At 51.0% G+C, this 23,160-nt stretch overlaps 1 protein-coding gene across 6 annotated transcripts in view; it reads left to right on the forward strand.

The window, feature by feature from the left end:
• Positions 1-23,160, forward strand: part of Tafa5 (TAFA chemokine like family member 5) — a 215,146-nt gene that overhangs the window by 59,633 nt on the left and 132,353 nt on the right. Inside the window, exon 1 of one of the 6 annotated variants that reach the window (XM_006520261.3) lies at positions 1,305-21,635. The exons of 3 other annotated variants lie outside the window; for them this stretch is intronic. In XM_006520261.3, coding sequence (XP_006520324.1) covers positions 21,545-21,635 — 91 coding nt within the window. In that variant the 5' untranslated portion in view covers positions 1,305-21,544. Of the gene's footprint in view, positions 1-1,304; positions 21,636-23,160 lie in introns of those variants that run through there. 2 more of the 6 variants (XM_030248263.1, NM_134096.2) reach the window with 2 other exon arrangements.

Here is a 23,160-nt window from a genome sequence, read left to right on the forward strand (position 1 = left end):
GATGGCCTCTCAGGGGAGTAGCTATTCTGTGTCCTCAAGAATGCTTTAATGATGCCCCACTGTATCAGCTGAGCCAGTGAGGAGGTGCGAGCAGAAGGAGAATGCTAAAGTCACCATCAGTATCCGCAAGAGCAGAGGAGACAGGGCCGGCTACCACAGATCCACTGTGTCCTCCTCTGCTCCTGTCAAACTCACTTCTGTTGTTCCATGACAGCCCAGGGCTAGCATACTGCAGGCTTTGTGGTGCCTATTGGGGGTCGGGCTAAGTCAATTCATGTCGCATGACTTTCCTGGGGTAACAAGAAGAAGTCAAGCCACCCCCTATAGGAAAGAGACCAAAGAAAGGATTGCATCCGCAACCTGCCTGCTGAACCAGTGAACGAACGTACTAGGGTTATTTACAGAAACGCGGGTGGCTTAAAGACAGCTACAACACTTGGAAGTCCCCAAACCAATTAATCCCTTCTCTTTCAAATACCCTTCAGCAGGAGTGGAGTCTTATGACTGGACTCCTGAACACCTTGTGGTCCCCTTGTGGGTCTCCCGAGACTCTGACAGGGAACCTTCTTTGATCTCATGAGGGTCTCCTGCAGGTTGTCAAAGAGGCTGGGATTCAGGACTGAAATGGCTACACAGTCATGAGTCTCAGAGGAAACAGTTACACCACCTTGGGGGCTGGTGCAAGGTGACTGTCTGCACCCTGGAGCTGTGGGGCAGGACCCTTCTTATCCCTTGGCTTTGGATTCAAAGCAAGCTCTCTGCCTCTCTCCCAGCACAGCAGGTGGATGCTATTGTGCTTCTGGTGCCCAGCAGGGGCACAGACTTGTCTGCTGGGGGACTTCAGGTGCAGAGATTCTGATCCCCTAGGGAGATCCCTTTCTGGCTTTTCTCAGTCATCCTTCACCTCTAGGCAGTGGAGCCTCAAGTGGGGATGTATCTTTAGAAATGAAGATCATTACAGGAAGAGAGGGGAAGCTTAACATTAGCCACCCTGCTGTTCGCTTGAGTGTGCCTTCCACAGCCTGGGGTTTGAGGCCTTCTGCAGCCAGGCTGTGCCCATCCTTATCTCAAGGGCCTAAGAATTAGGAGGGCAGATGCTGGGGTTAATATTGGGATTAATAAGCCACTTCCTCGGTTTCTCCAAGGGCATCTGGGAGATGGGTATGCTTTGGCCTGCCCAGAGGTTACACACATACTTTGGACTTCTTAGGAGTGGTGGCTCCCAACAGAGGCTTCGCTAGACAGATGGACACATACATATTAGGAGGGAGAGCTAAGGATCACCTCTCTCCCCTTCCATCCTCCCCTTGTTTTAGAACATAGGTATTCACAGATGAAAATGGAATCCAGGGTCTTGCCTGAGACTCTGAGGTCCAGTGGTCCTGGTAGATAAGAGCAATGGGTGGTTTGAGCAAGCTCTTGAGGCCCTGAGGGCTGGGACCTTGCTGTGGGTTTATTATGTATGGCCCAGGGACATGAGGTTTGTTAGGGCGAATGGGGATGCTGAGAGTAGGAGAGGCAAGTCCCTGTCTCAAGGAAAAGTACTCATCTCCTGCCCTCCCATGCCAGCCTCTCCTGCTGTGCCATCCCCCTGGGGTTTGCCAGGCTCCCAGGACTGTGTCATTATCACTGCTTCTGTATCTTCCACACCACAGGGAAAAGTAATTAAATGTAATAGATGCTGAGGCTTCCAAAATTGCATTATTTAGGCGCTGTGCTCACACACACACACACACACACACACACACACACACGAAGTGTGCTAAGCTGCAGATAATTAATAGATTTATTTAAATCAGCCTCCGCCATCTGTATTCAGCAAGGATGAGTGCTTGCTTCTCAGGCCAGCCCACGTTGGAACACCTCAGTCTTCTGAGAGAATCTGGGAGTCCTGAGGCGAGTGGGTGGTGGTAAACTTCTGAGTATGGCACACAACAGGTGTGACCAGGGATACCAAAAGAGAATTCCTACAGGGAGACCTGGTGTGGGAGTGGGGCAGAGGGAGCCGTGGACATGCACAGGTTGTTCCAGGGACATATCCCATAGACAGGCATAAGAGAGTGGCAAGAGGCTCCTGCCTTTTAACATCAGTCCTGAGACCAGTGGCCCTGGCCCTGTGAAACCTTTGGGACTCTAGCATTTGACTCGAGACGCCTAGGCTGTGGCTCTCTAACCTATCACACACCCCTTCCCCCGTTCTCAGAGTGCAAAGACACTTCCTGGTGCTGGAAGCTGAGTAGCTGTATCTGGGGTGTGGGGAGGTCAGGGAGGGGGAGTAAGAGGGTCCAAGTCACTGTCATTTGGATGCCAGTTAGATGACTGGGAGTTGTCATCCTTCTGAGAGGGAGGTGGCTCTATGGTGGGGGTGGAAGGGATGGCTGAACTGCAGCCTGGCAGAAAGGAGTTTGTGATTTTAGGATATGCCACTGGGACCCCAGCTCCATCCTTGTATTTGGAGAGGGCGAGGGTGGGGTACAATAGGATCTGTCACTGTGACAGATCCTAGATGTGAATGAAGTCTCTGTTGGAAGAATCCTGAGGAGTTCTTCCGACAACTGTAAGATCACAGCTCAGAGCACTCCTGGACTTTGGCACTGACTACATCACAAGTAGCTGAGCTCTGTCGTCACTTGCAAGGCCCCTTAGAGTGGACTGAAAGAAGCTGACACAAGGTGCTTCTATGGGAGGCCCTCCCCCCAATTTGCTTCAAAGCTGAATTTGAGTTCTGTCCTCACAGAGCCTGCAGCCACTTCAGGTTTCATAACTGTGAGGATAACGTATGAACAATGTGGGAAGGATGAAGGATGTGGGTTCTAATCTTGCTTAACTCCCAAGTTCTGGAAGATTTGGAATGTCTAGGTAAAGGGGATTATGGCTACCCCTACCCTTACCCCCAGCACCGGCAGGAGGGGGCAGCTACATGCTCAGTGTCTCAGGCAGAGTAGGAAGAAGATGTTTTCATCTCAGACAGAACTGCAGCCCCAGGCTCAGGTTCTCCTCTGAAAACTGACGTGCTCCACTCCTCCCTGCCAGGGTTGCCAGAGGAACTGGGCCCTCGGCAGTGGGTGGGTAGAAGGCAGCGTCTATCTTTTGCTGTTGCCGTGGCTGCATAGCCCCCTCTTTCAGCAACGGCTTCATGTGGTCATCCTCGTGGTTGTTCATCACGGCGCAGGAAACCACCCAAGGTTGGGTCCAGTGCCTGAAAGTGGCCAGGATGGCGTTGGGTCACTTCCTTGTCCCCTTGGTATGGACTTTAAAAAGCTGGAGCAGGCTATGAACCCCTCCCTATCCCTAGAGGCATATCCTATGGAGATAGCTAGGCCTGCTATCTTTTCATCCACTCTTGGCTAGGGCTTGCAGTGACAAGATCCGAGGACCCATTGTGCACAGGGGCAGTTCTTTCTCTTGGATTCCATAGAGGAGCCATCTCCAAGCATAGTCCGGGTCTTTCTGGGTGAATGCAGGGATAGGGAGACTCCCAAGACCCAGCCTAAGGCAGAAACAGGGAGGCTCAGTGGGGCTACAGAGTCCAGGACCCCTCTTCAGAGCCTTATGCAGAGCCAGGCAGCTCCCAAGCATCTACTGCTGGTCTCCCTCTGGCCCTCCATGGGCTCCCAGAGGGAAGGTGAGGTGACCAGATCTGCAGCTTACTGAAGGACGGCTCATGGAGTCCTGGCTTCACCCACAGCCCATCCCTCCCTGGTTGGTTCTTGAATTAAAGCAGAAAAATGACACAGAGATTATTCATGGACAGAGGAAAAATCTGTCTCTGATTTTTCTGTGATCCCACAGGAGTAGGGACAGGAGCACTGGGTCTGAGAACTTATGCCTTGTAAGATCACCAATACTTAGGGTAAACTATGGATCAATCATGTCTCCCTGTCAAAGGCACATGCCAAAACCTTACATGCTAGTATGTAAGACTGTGAGTGTAACTGAGGAGGGGCTCTACTGTGGTGATTAGGGTACAATGAAGTCATTAGAAGAGACTCTAACCAAGCTTTTGTCTGGTGTGCCTTGTAAGATGAGGAGATCAGAACACAGAGAGCAGTCCTGTGGGAGATGATCTTGGTAGGACACAAGAGGAAGAGCCAGGCAGAGGGGCCTCTCTGGGCCAGCCTGGCTCATGCCTTGTTCTGGGAGGCCCAGCCTCCTCTGATAGAGGAGTATAAATCTCTGTTCAGCTTCAGCTTCCCCTCTGTGACATTTCACCATAGCCAAAGTCCACAAAAGGAAGAAGCCATGAGGGGGCTGATCAGGATCTTGAATTCCTGGAGGTCTCTTGAATTCATGCCTGTCACTAAACTTCACCCAACCCTCCATACACAAGCTCCCAAGGTCATGGCCATTCACAGTCACTCACAGATGCCAGGCACCATGGCCACTCTCAGAGAAACGGTCACCTCCAAATCCATAACAAGGGGTCTAGTCCCCGGGGTTCCCCTCTAGGGAGGACTTTTCTTAGAAGCCCTTGTTACTTATGGGAAGGGTGACCTCCATTTCATTCTACTGGGTTCTGCACATCGGGAAGATAAGTTCAGCCTCTCGGGAGCAGGGAAGGTGATGGGAACTCCCAGATGGATAAAGACCCGGCCTGTGCCGATTCGTTCTCATTCAGCACCGTGGTCGCAACATCCCAATATAGTCATTATTGCGGTTTCGCTTTCTGTAGCCGCATTATAATGCGAGCTTATGTTCAATTTGCTGGGAGCCAGCAAATCGTCGTCTGCTTCTTCTCAGCACACACTCATTTGCTGCGTGCCCTAGGTGTTTCTTAAAGTCTAGGTTTTACACATAGACAAATTAAATCTTGTTTTTGAATGCGTCCCTCTCCAGAACCGACATAATGTGTTTTAATAGCCATCGCACCTCTCGGGGCTTGGGGCTCGCGATCATCTGCATTTCCAAGCAGCACATTACTTACAGGGACATGTCCTCCATGCCGGTAATGAAGCCAGTGAATGGAGTGTGGTCTATGCAGGGCCTCGCTGTCGCTCTCTTCTGCCTCTGCTCCTTGGAGGGTGGTGTCAGAAAGAGTCCTCCCTTTGTTCACTGCGTTTTGTATTCATTCCACTGATAACCGAATGTGTCTTAGTGTCTTTCCCCACAGGACACCCTCAGGCAGCAGCAGGACACAGTGTCAGCAGGTACATGAAGGTGATGGGGGCCATTCCTGAGAGTAAGCCAGGACATGGAGGGGCCAGGGACTGGCACATAAAAATGGGAGGTTGTGTAGTTCCTAGACCAGAGGCACACAGGTATATACTGTGACTGATTTAGGAGTATCAGGATTCTGTGCTCAGCTGGCCGCTCATCCATCAGGATCCCAGGGGGGCGCCATCGATGGAGTCACACCCTTACCAAATTGATTTAACAGAAACCCTAAACTAGAAAAGGATTATACTCAGAGGTGAGCCTTGAGAGGTGATTTAGATCATGTGGCAGACCGTGATGGTGGGGCCAGCACTCTAAAAAAGAGCCCTGGCTTGGCTCTTAATGTTGGGTTTTAGACCATCAGGGCTATTTGTGGCCTGGCCTGTGCACTTTTGATACAGCATCCAAGCTGGCATGGGCAGTAGGCACTTCTGCTGCCTCACTTGGGCCAAGAAAGCAGAGCTCAGAGGCTGTGGCAATGGAGAGGTGGCTGTGACACAGGCATACAGGCATGAAAGCTCCCAAGGAGGGCAGCCATGATATTGTGATCCAAGGCCTCTCCCAGGGCAACTGGGGCCTGCATATCATTAGATCACTCTTTCTGGCCTGGATCTCAGTGATGGACATGGATTTGACCATGTTGGATACCGACCTCCTGTTACTCATGTTCTTCAGAGCCCTCCATTTCTAGCATGGCAGCTTCTTGCAATGAGATGACTTTGTTCACTGAGAATCAGGGAACCCCCAAGGATAACATGGGGAGCCATGAGGCTTCCATGGCACAAGACACGTCACCTGTCCCATCAGGAAAGCCAACAGGCCACCCAACCGAGAGGGTTGCTGAGCTAATGACATCACATGAGTGGGAGGGACCTTTTACTTTTTCATGTTTCTGGGATTTGTTCATGGCACACCTGTCTACAACATCGTTTCTGTTTTAAAGAGAAACTCACTTAGCCTGTGACAGATCCAACTCAGGACACAGAATAGAAAGCTTTTCCTGTATATGGGCCAAGAGGGTCTCCTCATCCCTGTGTACTCCTCTCCTCCTCACTCCCTGTACCTTTGTTTGCAGTTTGTGATATTCTGGGACCTCCCCCAGGGGTGGAGGCTGTCCCAGACGTATGCAGACTGCTGCCATGGGACTGTGGAGAGTCTCATTAACTCTGGCTGAAGAGGAACTCAAGCCTGTTGTCCCTAACTGATCTGTTCGGTTCTCTTGGGGCCAGGACACTTGGCAGTGTCCTAACCATTCACCCTTACTCTCTTGTCCTCTTCTCTCAGTATCTCCCCAGTGTCAGGACTGAGATGATTGACCCCTCTACCAATGGGGTGTGATTGCATCCCACAGACCACATCCCTGTTAGAAAGTTCTGGATGCCAGCGGGCAGGAGTGAATTACTTTCACAAGCTGAGATCCCCCACGGACTTTAAAATCAATAAGCTATTTCTGACGCTCAGGACGGAGGTGCGTGGCAGACTTGAGCTTCGACCTCCTTGGGAAGTGGATGTTCTCGTCGCTGCCCAGGACTGTACAAGCTGCCCACATTCTGGGGGGAAAAGTAACACGGGTCAGAGTCATTACCATCTGTTGCTGTGTGGTAATGGGGGGTGGTGGGCAGAGGGCAGCACAAACTTGAGGACTTAAGCATCATGTGCCTCGGTTTCTTTTGCTGAGAGTGAATCTAAGGCATGTGTGCTGTGTCCCCTGCTCGTTCCTATCATGTAGTGAGCCCTATAAGACATCAGCTATCCAGACCACCATTCCTGCTGACTCCAGACTACTCCTAGAGAAGGGAGCCACAGGGTGACTGGTGATCAGCTCCACAGATCTGGGACCGCAGTCTGTAACACAGAGGAGACTGCCTTTAGTAGACCTGTATCTTGGGAAGAAATGCCAGGATTCCATTACATTGAGAAAGCCAATGACAAGACCCCAGGACCCTCTCGATTCTACGTATAGAGCCCATGTTCCCACAGGCTTTCCCAAGGCTATCAAAGAGCCATCTGGTCTCCCACTACAGGGCCTGGTTAAGTTAGATGAGGGTAATTGGGACCTGGTCCTCTACACTGCTTTTCTTGGACAGACCTACCAGCTACGGACCTTGTGCCCTTTGTTGCTTTGATCGCTGAGTGCTTGGGGCTGTCCATTTGTTCAGGAGGGAATGGCTAGAGGTCTGGGTACATGGCAGACTGGAGCCTACAGCAACTCCTACACCGGACACTGAGCCTATATGCTCCCCTGCAGCCAAGTGCTGGCCCTTGATCTTCAGCCGTTTTCATGACATTTGGTGAGCGGTAAAGCTCCTTCTCCTGAGTTCTCAGGCCTTTGCTTGGATCTGCTGGGTCCTGCAGGCAGGGAGCCCACTACTATCCCTAGGTTCATCATATGTTTTATCCATGCGGACAAAAGCAGGCATTTAGGAAAAGTAGGTTCTGAATGTCTGGTCCCACAAGCAGCTTGGGGCTCAGCACTGTATCCACAGGGGATGGGAGAAGCTGGCTTTGGCTCTGTGTGTGTGCGTGTGTGTGTGTGTGTGTGTGTGTGTGTGTGTGTATCTCATGTAAGATGGAGATGATATCCTGATATCCTCACTGTTACTACAAACCAGGTCCTAGTCCCCAAAGGAAGTTAGCATCTGTCTTTTGGGATAGGTTCTTGTTTTGCATAGCAGAAAGGGTGTCAGAGATGTGGAGTTACTGGAGCTACAGGTGCTGAAATCTTAGTCATATGGGCTGTCCCTAAGGAACCCCCCCCCTTGAACTGCATTCCCTCTGGAAGAAATGGCTGGCTTCCTTTCACAAATAAGTATATGCCATGTGTTCAGTTAATGAAGCAGGGTGTTGGGGTTACAAAAGCATCAGTGGCCATGGGATTGATTTCAAGGGCATGGCGACTCTGCCCTGCTTCTTCTATGTCTGCCTAGCCTGGCCTTTCTGCAGAACCTAATGGGACTCCTCTCACATTCTCGGCTATCAGCATACAGGTGGCTCTCCCAGTTGTGGGTGGAAGTCATGGGGCCCAGGTACTAGCATAAAGGACATCAATGCCCTTTCAGGCAGCAGTGCATCAGGCGATGCCGCTCTTCCAGTTTCAAGAGTGGATAAAGCTCATTTCCTCGTGACCTTTAAAGAAAGGCTTTTTAAAAACCCAGAGCCACTGGTCCTTATCCCTCTGCTTAGCTACACCTACCTGTCTTGCACCTACTTTGGGAACAATCTACTGACCTCTCCTTCAGAGAAGTTGCTTTTCGGCATCTGCAGAGATCCTTTGCTACTCCCAGGTCCTTGTTCCTGAGCACTCTTCTGCCACCTTAGAGTTCTGCCTCTCCGTCCAGCCTCTCAGGGGTTCCCAGGACTTGGCCACACCCAGGCCCAATATCAACCCATAGATAACTTTGTACCCTTGCTTCAGAGTTTGCTCTGAGAAGCAAAAATTGCCCCAAGTCCTGTCCACGTCAGGTTGTGGTCTTAGTTTGGCAGGTCTAGGTTTTACTTCCAGGGTGCCCTTTTGTAGGCAAAGCCTGGGAAGGTGAGTGGATGGGTAGGGGGTTGATAGGTAAGGAGACAGAGATTTCTAGAGAGATAGGAGCAAACAGCTAATCATATATATATGATTATCATATATATCAATCATATGGTTGCCAACCATAGCCCATAAAAGACACAGTTTCATTCAAGTCTAGCTTGTTGAACCAATGAATTTCCTGGAGTCACTTACAGGAGGATGAATAATTCAAAAGTATCCATATCATTCCAACTCAGGTAAAGCCCATGAAAACTACACCCCTGGAGAGACCTGTCCAGTTTGCAGGCAGCTCCACTGAGTCTCCATTTTCCTGGAACTGTTTGCTATTTACAAAATCTTTGGGAAGGGCCTTGTGAGCCTTGTAACTTTCTGAGTTTTCTGATCCTCCTAAGTTTCCTTAGCTTCCTGGGCTTTCTGGACCTCTCATCTTCTTCCAGGAGGGAATGATTCAATTCAGATGGAAAAGGTAAGATACACAAGTGAGTGAGTGGATGGATGGGTGGGTGGATGGATGGATGGATGGATGGATGGATGGATGGATGGATGAAGTTGAACAGTTAGGTTGAAAGATGGCAGATGATTAATAGATTGGTAGATGGATGGATGGATTGACTGATGGGTAGATGGATAGACAGAAAGACTGACTGACTGACTGACTGACTGACTGACTGGTGGTGAACAATTGGGTTGAAGGATGCTAGATGGATTAATAGTTCGGTAGATGGATGGATGGATGGATGGATGGATGGATGGATGGATGGATGGTGGATGTACAATAAGTGGATGTATGGTTGGATGAATAAATGGGTGGTAGATGGACTGTTGGCTTATGGATGTTAAATAGATTAGTGGGATTTGTGGATAGGTGATTCGATGTATAGATGATGAATGAGCAGGTAGATGGATAGATAATAGATTGGTACTGGATGGATTCATAGTTGGGTTGGTAGATGGATGTTGGTTGACTGCACGCATAGATGGTCAGCGAATTCATGGTTAGTAGGTGGATTATTGGTGAGTACATAAATAGATAGATGGATGGATTGATCAATGAATACATGGTTGGTAGGTGGATAGGTAGATGAATGGCAAGGTAAATGAGTGGAGACTTGTAAGGACCTATGAAAATGCTTCAACCCCTTCCAAGAGGAGCTTAATCTTCCCAATAGACTCAGCTTGGTCCTAGTCTTTTTTATTTTATTTTCCTCTCCTTGGATGGCCTCAAATTTCTCATATAGACTGGGCTGGCCTTGAGGTCACAGTTCTGTCTGCCTCTCCCTCCTAAGTGCTTGGGATTCCCAGGGTGTGTCACCGTGGCCAGCTCCATCCTCTTCAGTTCAGCTTTAAGTAGGTTCTGATCTCCTAGGTCCAAGTTTCTACAGAATGAGGGGTAACCTTGATCACAGGAGGTTGCACTGAGAATGTGTTTTGGGAAGTATGTGAATCTTATGTCCAGATTATAGGCTCCTTTGTCCCTCCACAATCTGGTACATTTGTCTGGGTTTCTGCAGCCCTGTAGCTCTGAGGTACATGTTCTACTCACTGTGGTCTAGAGATTCATGCTTGTTGACATGGATGAGCCAAGTTTCTTCTGCTTCTGTGCAGTGTACTTTATACCACCCCGTACCCAACCTTTCCCATGGAAGAGCACCAGTTGTTTCCAGGGCTTTGTTGTCTGTGTGGAGAAGACTTTCCTTTGAGCCCCACAGCTTCTGTATACGCCATTTAGACATCTTCAGTTGTGTTACAATTCCTTGAGACATTTGAATATTTGAATGGGAAATACTTTTTTTGTTAAAAAAAAAAAAAAAAAAGCAGGCTGAGGGGCTGACGAGATGGCTCAGCGGGTAAGAGCACTGACTGCTCTTCCGAAGGTCCTGAGTTCAAATCCCAGCAACACACGATGGCTCACAACCACCCATAATGAGATCTGACGCCCTCTTCTGGTGCGTCTGAAGGCAGCCACAGTGTACTTATGTATAATCATAAATAAATCTTTGGACTGGAGCAAGCAGGAACGGAGCGAGCAGGGCCGACAGGAGCAAGAGAGGTTGAGCGGAGTGAGCAGAGGTCCTAAAAAGTTCAATTCCCATCAACCACATGAAGGTTCACAACCATTGTTGTTGTACAGCAACAGTGTATTCACATACATAAAATAAATAAATAAATCTTTTTTAAAAAAGCAGACTGAACCATAACTTGAGGCAAGTGTCCAGTTTTCGGGTCTATCTGCTCTTTAAATGCTGAGATGTGCACACATCTGTTCTGAGGTCCCCATGTGCACACATCTGTTCTGAGGACCAGGGTCACCAGAAAGAAAGAAAAAGAAAAAAAGCTTTGAAAAGACAATCCTTATTTGATTGGAGGGGATCTATTGGGTTGGGATGAAGTGTGAGCTTTGGTGCCAAGAGAAGATAAGCACCCCAAGGAGAGCAAGTTGATAACAGCTATGAGTCTGGGCTAAAAGCACCATCAACACCGCTGGGATAGGCTGGCTGGAGACGGAGAACAGCAAGCAGCCTAAGGAGAGGAGGGCATGGCTGATTTCCACAATGTCTCCTCCTACACCTCCTCCTGCTGCACACTCTCACTCCTCCCTGGTTGATGGCCTCTCTTGGACAAAACGCTACAAGGGAAGTTAGAGCTGACGGCAACCCAGATATGCAGTTGGGTGCAGGTTTGTCACATGCACATGGCTTTGGAGTCTTGGGAGGAGTGTTGATCAGAGAACTCGCTTGACCAGGATGGTTACAGGTTGCTGTGTTTAGAGACTGGGGTAGAATTCAGCCACTGGCTCTTCCCAAAAGCTAAGATGCCACAGCCCACTGTGGGCAGCCATGCCTCCATTTTTCTGAGGATGTAAGAGGGACTGCAGAAGAAGAAAAGGAGGAGTGTACATTCCAAGCCTTGGCCAGTAGGCAGCTGTCCTCAGCTATGGGTGAAGCCTAGGCTGTCGGCTAGCAGCTAGCAGCCAATCAGCATGAAAAGTAATATAACCGCTCCTCCCTCCATGGCTCCCCCAACCGGTAGACTTCTCCTCCCTCTTCTCCAACTGTTATCTTTTTCTCTCCCCCTATTTCTCTCTTCTGTACTGCCAGGAGAGTCTTCTAGAATTTAGCCTGGGATATCAAGGGCTGATCACAGCTCAGAGCAAGCCCTGCTAGAGACTATGTACTAATGCAGAAGGAACGTGAGCTCAGACAAAGGTTGGGTGACTCTACAAAATTGCTGCCTGGGACATGCTTTAGATCCTCAATAACAGTGTTCCAGGGAGATCTCTCCTGAGGCAGGACACTGACTCTTATACTTATGCAAAACAAAGGAAGGATGGAAACACACTTTGAAGTTGACAGTATGCTGTGGTCTCTTTCTGAAATAGCCGGTAATGAGTCTTATGTAGGAGGGACCTTCCCAGTCCCAGATCAGATCAAATGGGATCATTTGTGTTCCCATTGCTCTCCTAACACCTCTCCAGCACAGCAGAAGGGAAAACACTCACCTTTTCTATCTGGGTGGTAAAGGGCAGGTAGATGGAGGGCATCCTTCTGCTCTCAAGGACAGATAACCATGATGGTGAACAGAGCCAAAGAGTAGCTTGGGCTGAAGGCTATCCTCTTGAGACTTTACCAGACATGGGAACAGATACATCCATCTTAGGGCGCTCACTGTATACATCCCTGAAGTGGGCTACTGAGAACTCTGGAGAGCAGAAATGACTCCAGAGGGGTCTCTGAGCACACCACAGACACATAGACCTTACATTGGTGCTCAGGCTCTTGATCCTTAGCGGGTTCTAGGAACATGTAACAGTAAATTTCTGGAAGCTTCAAGGCCTCTCCTAGGCTTGGTTGGGAGTGTGGAATAGGGTGGTGGAAGGGCCAGTCAGTACCAAGAAACCTGGAAAAAGTGATTTGAAAAGCTCTAACTGTGGCTCACATCTGTGTTTGTAGCAACAGCTGGAGGAGTATTCCAGCTGTCACCAAAAACTTATGTATCCTCTTGAGGAGTATGCTGGGTACCCAAATACAGGTACCTCTGAGCTAGCTGGAGGCCTTACAGGTTGTGCCCACCACTTGCACATTGGCATATGCTGTGTAACAAGGCTTTTCATTTTTAGACAGCCAGATAATGTCTGCCAGCCCCTCTCAGGTCTAGGCATTGCCACTTAGGGCATGGCTTTAAAAATGGAGCTGGGACAAAGTGAGGTGGGGCTTCTATCTCGGGCAGAAAATATATATATATAGCCATTGCCTAGGTTTGGAAGTGAAGAGTATTCATCTCAACCAGGGTGGGGTCCTACTCGCTACCCAGCGTGGTGAGACCTGGAAGTTTCACCTAGTAAGACCTGGAGGCTGAATCACCCTGTGCTGAAGATTCGATGCTCAGGGAAGGGGTGGCATGGGGGCTTTGCTGAGACCAACCTGGTGTGACATCCCTATCTTTCCTCTGAAGGAGGGGCTGAGTCTTGCTACATGCCTGCCAGTTCAGTGACAGGAGGCTTGAATACCAAACTGGGTTTACACTGGAAAAAGCACGTTGCCTTCCTTTCCTTCCAACACAAACAACATGACTAATGAGGCTTCTGGAAAGAGAATCTCTGGGGAAGATAGGGCAGGGGCTATAGGCATTTGCTTGGGCAGGGGGTGAGAGCTGGCTAACATCTGACTGTGCTGTGTGGGAACTGTTGCTGAAGGGTAGGGAGTTTACAAGGTGTCTCCCCCACCTCATCTCATTTGCTCAGTAGACCCCCATATGGCCCCATCAGTCATTTCTGGCTCCAGCCTTTCAGTGTTGGGCTGTGTGTTCCTTCATTCCTCATTGTAACAAAATTCCTGACAACAACAGTTAAGGAAGAAAGGGTTTATTTTGACTGATAGTTCAAGGGTGTAGTCTGTCCTAGCCAGGGAAGCCTGAGGATAGGATGTGAGATGGCTGGTCATACCGTGTCTGTCTGCAGTCAGGACGCTGGGAGGGAGAAAGCTGGTTTCCTGTTTCACCCTTCGAATTCAGTGCAAGCCCTCAGCCCATGTTCAGAACGGATCTTTCCTCCTCATTTAAATCTCTCAGGAAACACATGCCCAGAGGTAGAGTCTCCTATTTGACCTCAGACAGCTTTAGTTGACAAAATTAACCCTTAACGGGAAAATCGAGATCTCAGAGGAAGCCCCATCAAGCTGTCAAAATGGTGTATTTTAGACTCGTCTTTCATTCTACTGTTTGACAGGGTAATAAGCAAAAACAAGGCATTGGCTTTTTTAAGTTCAGAGACAACTGAGAAGGCCTTTAGAACAAAGCAGTGCTTGGTTTTGATTGGTCATGTGTGCCTGTGATATTCTACCAGGTGTGGCAGCACAGTGAGCAGGTCAGGGTGTTGTCTTGCCCAGTACCCCAGATACTGCTATTTCTTTGTGCGGGGAAACCCTGTTTTGAAACAGTACCTCAGCCTCACTGTTATATCACCTTGTTGTGTCTGCTCATCTGAACTCGCTGCTTCTGTGTGTGGCTTTATGCCTGGCCTTCCTCCATCCCATCTCTGCTTCCTCCAGCCATTGGTGAGCATGTTTCACTAGCTTATTTATGCGAGGTCAACTTTATTCTACTCCAAATATTGGTGAACAACCATGCTTTTCTCTGAGCCTAGGTGACGTCACTTGGTATATTGTCCTAAAGTGTCATACATTTTGTTCCAGATGTCAGGGACTTTTTTTTTCAAGGATGAGTAGTATTCTATCACTTCTATCAATGTTTATATATGTAAGAATACACTAATATATGTACAATAGTATACAGCTCTGTCACACGTGTGTATGCTTGCATACACACACACACACTTCATTATCCCCTGATCCTTAGTTCATTCATGAGTCTGTGAGCTCCGAGGCTAACTCTGAATATCAGCTCCTGTGAACAGGGCTTCATACACATAGACATATTGACACCTCCTTGATTGGCTGCTGTCTTTCCTTTGGATATAGAAGTGAGACAGCTGTATCCTACAGAAGATAACTAACTGTTCAGTAATTTGAAGGTTTTTTTTTCCCCATAGAGTTCTCCATAATGGCTCTACTAATGCACAGTCCTGAGATAAAATGTAAACTGCAAGGACTGAACTATGTCCCTCCCATCCTCCCCAAAGCCACTTTGCAGGGTTGACCAGCCTGAAGGTGGACCTAGATATCATAGACAGGGAAACGGTCTTGGTGGATAGCTGTCTAAGGCAGGCTCCCAGTGATGGGGATTGGTGTTCTTGCCTGTGCACTCCATCTGAAGAATGACCTGGGGGGTCTCATGTGGCATGACTTCCTCCCCACCCACCCTGCGCATCATGGCTGTGGAGATACTATGTTGCTAGAAGATTTTGGGTGAAGGAAGGCTGCAGAAATGTCCCTGGACTTCTTGTTTAGGACCAACAATGGGCAATGGACCAAAGACTTTCCCGTTTTCTGCATGCTAGACGGCCTCCTAAGTCTGAGTAAGTTCCCCACTCCCTCGAGTGCTGAGGAAACCAGGAGTGGTTGGGTGGATGGGAAGGTACTGGGAATGTTCATTTCATTGATGCTCACATATTATGGTTGAGACAAGGCCACGGGGAAGACTCCAGGGAATGTGCCTTTGGAAATGTCTGAGTGGCTTTCAGGAGAAAGTATGGCCATACACACATGTACAGACACACTATAGATGCACACAGACCTCTCTCCCTAACACAAACAGTAGCCACAGCTATGCACATAGGAATGCACCTAGAAAGGTGTGCATATGTGCGCACTAAACTAAATCAGTACACATATACACACGTGAGCATGCATGGAAACTTGTGACTGTAGGTAGGTAGGTAGGTAGGTAGGTAGATAGATAGATAGATAGATAGATAGATAGATAGATAGATAGACAGGGAGATATAAATAAATGATTACAGATGATAGATAGATAGATAGATAGATAGATAGATAGATAGATAGATGCCTCCATATCAACCTGGTTGGCCTGCAGGGCAGGAGCAACTCAAACTCAGCATCTCATGCTCCAGCTTACAAGCATCGAGAGGTGTTCATTGGTTCCTTATCTGTACAAGGCCTGGACCTCTGAGAGACTCAGTCTGTGCTGCAGAGTGGCTAAGCTGATGTATCCTTTCCACCTCTGGGCAGTGCCACTTGGGGACCTAGGTGCATGTCTTTTCCCTCTCAGACCCTGCTCACTACGGGTAGTGATCTGCTGAAGACTACCTTCCACGGTTTCCCCATGTCACCTAATTCTCTGGCCAGGTCCATGGGTGTGTCCCAGAGCCAGAGTAGACCCCTTCTCTTCTCGCCCTGCCTTTCTCTGTCCAAGTTGGCATTCAAGCCACACCCACTGCTTCGTTTGTTTCATTCATTCATTCATTCATTCATTCATTCGTATGAATATGTTATGTTGTATGCATATTGTGTGGTATGTGTGTGGTGCATACATGTAAGTGTGTGGGTGTGTATACCCACGGATGCGCGTGCTCATATGTGTGCATGCCAAGGCCAGAGCAAGTGTCCTCCTCCCTCCCTCACTCTCTATCTTATTGCCTTGAGAAAGGGTTTCTCAGTGAACAGGAAGCTCTCAGACTCTACCTTTCCTTGCTTTCATACTTGCTGCGGAATGCTTGTAGAGCAAGCGCTGTTACCCACCAAGCCGTCCCCCGGCAGCCCTGTGCACATGTATCTTTAATGACGGAAGTTTAGGAACTTGATGTTTTAGCTAGCTGCTGGAATTCTTTTCCTGAGATTTGTCTGTGAGCTGGTTTTAAGAATTGTGTAGAGACAGAGTTGTTCCCTGGACCGTTCCGTCCATGTAGCTTCCCACAGAGGAGACCAGTGACTAGAAACACGGAGAGAAAGAGAGAGACGTGGTATTTCACTGTAAAGATCTTGCCTGTTGATGGAAATTCTTCCCAATTTCAGGGCCCAGTGCTTCTTCGTGCATCTTCTGCACCACGCCTCTACACCTCGAAAGTCTCCTGGCTATCTGTTCTTCCATGTGATTCCTTTCTCTGCTGAAGCCTCTGTCAGCTCTCTGAGCAGGATGTGGGTGGGAAGGTCCCTTCAGCTGCCCTCTGTGGACAGAGGAGCTGGCCAGCATCTTTCGTAGTGTCTTTTCCCACCAGCCTGGAAGGACACTGCTCTTCTCTGGAGGGAAAGGCAGCATTGCTAAACAAAAGCCCATTGTCGCTTCTCTGATTCCATGGGTCAGAAGTCTACTTGGTTTTACAGGCTTTCAGGGCTGCTTGGCTCTGGGTAGCAAGCCCTTCCGTTTTCGTACCTCTTCCTCCTCTTTGATCTTTTCTGCCTCCAGACTTTCTAATAGGAGACTTGGACACCTGAGATCTTCTCCCCACATTGTATCACCCCTAGGCCTTTCCTGTGTTCCCCTTCTGTGGGCTCCACCCTGCAAGTTTGCTGACTACTCTCTAGACCTGGCCTTTTTCACCACATAACACAGCCCTGCATCTTAAGACCTGAACACTGTGTTCATCTTAAGCCTATTTTGTCTCCTGGTTTTGTGTGGTCACTATAGTGTTTCCTTATATGTTTTAGCAAGATGATGGAATTTAGGATTATTATAGTTCCTTTCTTCATCCCCAAATCATTTCTGCCTTCTCAGAATTAGCTGTGGAATGTATATTTTCTGCCTCCCTTTTCTGTGCTTGGCTTTTTGTAGATACCTGGTGATCCTGTTTGTCCGGCTCTGTTACATGGGAGGGAAGCTGGAGGTCTACAGCCAGAGAGCAGTAACTGGTCAGTGTTCAGGAAACAGTCAGAATATAGTAAATGGTTAGGGTGTTGTAACTTGTCAACACACGATAAATGATCAGTGTGTAGTGATTGGTTAGGATCTTTAAAGGTCCACAACCAGACAGGGTACAGCAATGACCAGGGTGTAGAATTTGTCAGTGCACAGTGAGGAGTCAATAGGCAGTGACTTCTCTCTGGTATTCAACCTGTGTTCCCTGAAAATTGTGTGTGTGCGTGCGTGCGTGTGTGTGTGTGTGTGTGTGTGTGTGTGTGTGTGCACGCGCATGTGCACACACATAAGCCTCTTTGGAAGTGGGCTTCGAGCCTAGGGCCAAGCAGCCTCCCCCAGAATGGGCTGGCCTGGTGAATATCATATCTGGAGCACTGTAGTGTCCAGACATTTAGGCTATGGTGCATGGAGGTCCTCCCTCCATTCTACCCCATGCCACACCTATTATGTATGCAGCCCTGACTTTCCCACAAGGGCAGGGGTCATGGGCATAATTGGCTAACTGTTGAAGTCTATGGAACCTGTCTTAGAATAATATAAACACACATGAGATCCCTAAGAAAGCCAATTATATTAAATATAGTTATCAAATGTTAAAAAAAATAAAAACCATTTTGAATAAAGGGTATGTTTGCGTCTTTATTAAAGCATTACATGAAAAGCCTAGCTGTAGAATGACTGTAATTTGAAATAATGGTGAACATAAGCAATGTACTGTGATAGCCATAGATCTGTAACTTGATATGAAAATACCTGTGATTTCTGTTGGTGACAAAGTCGCAGTCATGGCTAAACTATTGCGTTTATGCCTTGCATGCCTAATTGAAAGCAGTATTCACTTCTACCTAGAGATACATAAAATAGAAGACCCCCTTCCCTTCTGTCTGGATTCCCATAGCTCAGGTATATGACATAAGGGGATTGTCTCTCTTTGGGCAGCACATCATGGCTTCTTCAGGTAACTGTCCTGGCAGCAGCAGTTATTGGGGTCTAGGGGGTCCAGTCACCTGCATCTTTGGTGATGCAGCTCTTTGGCTAAGTACCCTTCCATTAGCAGGCTCAATGGATGGCTCAAATGGTGTCAACTGTTTGGCATGGTGAGGGAAAGGATACTCTACAGATGGCTCCTCTCTTCTCCCCAGCTCACAGCACCAGAATTTCCTTGGCCTGCCAGCTCTTGAACTTCATTCTGCCACAGTCTAATGTTTTTTTTTAAGGTCTTTTCGTTGTGTCCACAGCCCCTGGTGTCCCTTCCTGAAGCCTGTGGTGGTTCCCACTAGTCAGGTGAATGTGCGGTTGGCTCCTCAGTTTGCACAGTTCACCTGCTCCTCTGGGTGCCAGACTCAGGTTCTTGGCATTTTACCTGTAGTTTCTGTAAAGGGCACCAGCATCACTGACTGCCAGCCCAGTAGGAGGGCTTAGCACCTGGGGGAGGATCCTTTGGGTCTTTAAAATTGGAGATATGCACATGCTATCCAGTGGGAAGGAATTAATTGGTGGGCCATGAATTTCTGTAGGATCTTTCTTTTCCTTTTATAAATTCAGTTTGCAGAAAGATTCCTCAAATGGCTAGTTCTTTTTTAGATAGTGATCAGACTGGGGACAAAGCAAATGTCAGGGGTGGGCCCTCTCTGATTGCAGTCTCTTTGGGACCAAATCTGGGTACATGTGACGAGCACCCACCAAACCCTGGGCCCTTCGAAGTGGAACACACTGCTCCAGGTGAGGTGTGTAGGCCAGCGACCTTGGCAGAGGTCAGGCTTCTCAAGATGGACAGGGCAGGATCCTGAGGCTGCTGCAGGGAAGGCTTTGCCGGAAGATTTGTAGGAGTACTTAAGATGGTAAGGTGGGGGTTATTATTTCATGGAAGGGCTCCAGGGAACTGCTTAAGAGAAAGCCAAGTCCCTCCCATAGTAGATTCTGAATTGTTTAGTTGGTTAGCTGTTACAAGGTTCTTCTGGGTTGGGGTGGGAGTTCTAACTAACAATGTCTCTTCAGGGGTTAGAGAGGGGTGTTAGCAGCCACAGAGACAAATTGCTTTTGAACAGCCCCTCTTCTGCCCAGGTGTGAGCATAGTAAAGTCTGGTCAGTCAGACAGCATCAAGTTTGGTTGACCAGTTGGCTCTACTTCTAATTGTTATCTTGCTACTGCAGACTTCTGTTTCCCCAAGTACACCCTAAGAAGTTTGATCTTTCTGACCTCCAAGAGCCCTTCAGAACTGGCCTCTTTTCTTGCATGACATGTGAAACAGATGAGCCCCAGACCCCAGACAACGCACACCCTGACATGCAACACAGGCTAAGCATAGGTCCCTGGTTTCCTACCCAAAGCTCTGAGCTGAGCATTTGAAATCCGATTCAGGCAAAAGTGCCTTCAGGCCTCCTGTGCTAGTCCTGGTGCTGTTGGCATGGAGGGACCCTCTAAAAAAGGACAGCACTGCCTTTAGCTCTGTGCCTCCAGACACGAATGCCGGCTCTTCCTTGCGGAAGAATAGAGGCGGCGGCAGGGAAATGCCTGCTGGCTTCCTCTGGGGCTGGCTGTGGGCATCCACTGCCTGTGCCATTGGGTGTCCCGCAGCTGGCTGGAGGCGGGCACACAGGAGGCCCAAGATGCAATGTGGTGGTGGGGAAGGCTGTGTGTTTCTGGTCGGCTGTGCTATTTTCAAACCCCATCGAAACCGCCTACGGAGAGCAGCCTGCCCTGAACCTGTCTAGCAGCACGTCAGCCCGCTGGTCCTCCTTGTGGTTCTGCATTCTTCCCAGGACCCGGGGTAGGAGCCGGTTGGGGGCTGGGCTCGCTTCCCCCACTAGCGGCGCCAAACCGGCCGCTCTGCAGTGAGGCCCCAGCGCACCTAGGTGGAGCCCGACCCGCAGTTTTCAGCTGGACCAGCCCCACCTGACCCGCCGGCACGCCAGACGGGGGCGCTGCAGGGCGGCCAGGTCCCCCGGGTCCCCTCCGCGGCCCAGTGCGCATCGGCAGCTCGGCGGCCCGGGCGCTGCACAGACGGCGGCGGCAGGCGCGGGCCAGAGTCCGAGGCAGCGCGGCCTGGCCGCCTGGGCCGACAGAGACCCACGCCGCGCTCCCGTTCCCGCCGCAGCTCGCCAAGACGCCGAGCCGAGCGGCGGGCGCGCGCCACCAGCACCGGAGCAGCAGCGTCCCGCGGGCGGCGAGGCGCGCAGCGTCTCCGGCCCCACCTGTCGGCGCGGCCACCCTCAGCGTCGCCCCCGGCGTCCCCAGCCAGCGCGGGCGGCTCGCGGCAGCGCTGGGCCCGGCCTCGTCCGGGCTGCGGCGGCGGAGGCGCGCTCTCCCGGCTGGGCGCGGAGGCCCGCACCGTCCCGGGCGAGGGGACCAGCCCAGCGGCTCCGGGCCGTGCAAGTTGGACTGCGGCGGACTCGGCCGGGCCGCTCGGGCCCCGGCGGCGGCGATGGTGCTGCGGCTCCTCGAGCGGCGCGCAGCCCCGGCCCTGAAGCTGCCTCTGCGCGGCGGTGGCAGCGGCGGCGGAGCGGCCCCCTAAGCCCCCCGCCGGAGCCAGAGCGGGCAGCGGCGGCGGCGGAGCCGGAGAAGGCGGCGGCAGCGGCAACAGAGCAGTGGAGGAAGGCGACGCCGATCTCTGGCGCGGGGCGACAGGCGACCAGAGCCGGGGCCGCGCCGGACCCCCAACCCGCCGGGCCGTTGCGCAATCCGCGGCCGGTCTGGGCCCTGCTGGCGGCGCGGCTCCGGGGGCGGCGGCGGGGCTGATTCATGGGGCCGCGGCGGCCAGTCCCCCGCTCCCGGGCCCCCGGCGCCCCGCAGCGCGCGATGGTGGCCGAGTGGCCGGAGCGGCGGCCGCCGCGGCCCGAGACTTTCTGCTAACCTCCCCGCCCCCGCCCGCCCCCTCCCCGGCGCCCTCCCCCGCGCCGTCCCCTCCCCCTGCCCAAAAGACACAGATCGCCTCCCGGAGTGGCGCCTCCAGTCGCGGCGGAGCGCGGCGTTGGCGGCGGATGGAGGGCGCGATCGGGCGGCCAAAGCGGCTGCACCCAGCGGGGCGCTGATGCGGCTCCTGGACCTTCGCTGCGCGACTTCGGGGGCGTCGGCCGAGTTGGCACTCCGCGATGCAGCTCCTGAAGGCGCTCTGGGCACTCGCAGGGGCCGCGCTCTGCTGCTTCCTCGTCCTGGTGATTCACGCGCAGTTCCTCAAAGAAGGTAATTGTCCCCGGCGCGCGCGGTACCCTACACTGCTCGCGGCGGCCCCTGCGCGTGATACTGTTTCCAGCACCTTCCAGCGCTGCCAGCGAGGTGGGCCGAGGCTCTGCGGGGCCAGAGTGGCCGATGGCGCGAGCCTTCCCAGAGCCCAACGCTGGATCTGCCGCCCCTCGGTGCCTCTGGGCTCATGGTCGGCGCGGATTAGGTGCGAGCCCGGGCGTGCTGGGGCCTGGCTAGCTCCGGTGTAGTACTGGAGCCCAGGCTTAAGCCCAGGCTGCAGTTGCCATCCCCTGCCCCGCAAGGCTCGGTGGCAGTTGCGCCTACCCGCATGCCATGGACCCTCGGTAGGTGGCACCAGCGCTCCACTTTGGTAGCCTGGCTGAAGCCAGTACTGAGCAGGCCAGGACTGAATGGATTGGGGGCTGGGGATGCAAAGGTTGTCAAGGGGTGAGGACTGGGGAAAACTGCACCCTGTCCCATGCTGCTTTACAGATCAGGTCGGGTACCCACCAGACTTTAGGCTAGGTGGGCAGATTTTTTTATTGCCAGAATGCCTAGAACTTGAGACCACTCAAGTTCTGGGTTCCTTTGCCCTCCTGGCTCCTTCCGGATTGCAGGATTGTCCCATCCAGTTCTCGAGACTTTGCTAAGACTTGTGTAGTACACATTGGACTCTGTGGTCACAGCGGCCCTTTGGGATTCTTTCCATTGGCTTGTTTGGTGTGCCTTGGTAGGCAACAAATAGTGGGCACTCTGAAACTTCTTGCCCTTTATAGTCTTGGTGTCTCTGGGCTCAGCCTGCTCTGGTGGGCACCAACTGTAGGTGGTCCTAGTACCCTTGCACTGGCCATGCCCCTATTGGCTAGCCTTCCCCTAGGTCAGTAGAAAACACTGAGCCCTGGAAAGTACTGGTGCAGATTCCTACAGCTGTTCTCACTACCTCCAGGTTTCTAAGGATGAAGGGGTTGATATTCTATAGCCTCCCTGCCTAATTAGTGATCTCCTGTAGGCTGGGAGCTACCTGGATCCTGGAAGCATTCTGGCCTGCTATACATTGTTAGATCGTTCTCCCTTGATTTCAAGTGCTACTTTGAAGAAAGTAGCTGGTTTTGCTGTAGGTAGGTGAGCCTGCTCATCTGGAGCTTACAGGCTCTTCTTGGAGTTGGAGGCCAGTCTTAGCCTCAAGCTTAGGTCACCTACTTCATGAGTGAGTGGTTCTGCCATGGGCTGGGGTCCCTGCTATTGAGATAACTTTCCGTGCAAACATGAGTCGTTTCCTTCAGCCCCCAAACCCACCCCCAGGGCTGTCCTCAAGTTGGTATTATCTGCTAGACAGCTGTGTGTGTGTGTGTGTGTGTGTGTGTGTGTGTGTGTGTGTGTGTGTGTGTTTGGGGGGAGGGCTGTGGAGAAGACCACATGGTGACATGGTGTGCCACAGACCCCAGGACGTGGGGTCCTTATACGTTGAGACCTTGTTTGGGATACAAGTTCTCTACCCTTTCCACAGCTTCTTTGTTCTCTGGGG

Source organism: Mus musculus, chromosome 15 (genome assembly GCF_000001635.26).
Source record: "Mus musculus strain C57BL/6J chromosome 15, GRCm38.p6 C57BL/6J".
NCBI classification, from domain to species: Eukaryota; Metazoa; Chordata; class Mammalia; order Rodentia; family Muridae; genus Mus; species Mus musculus.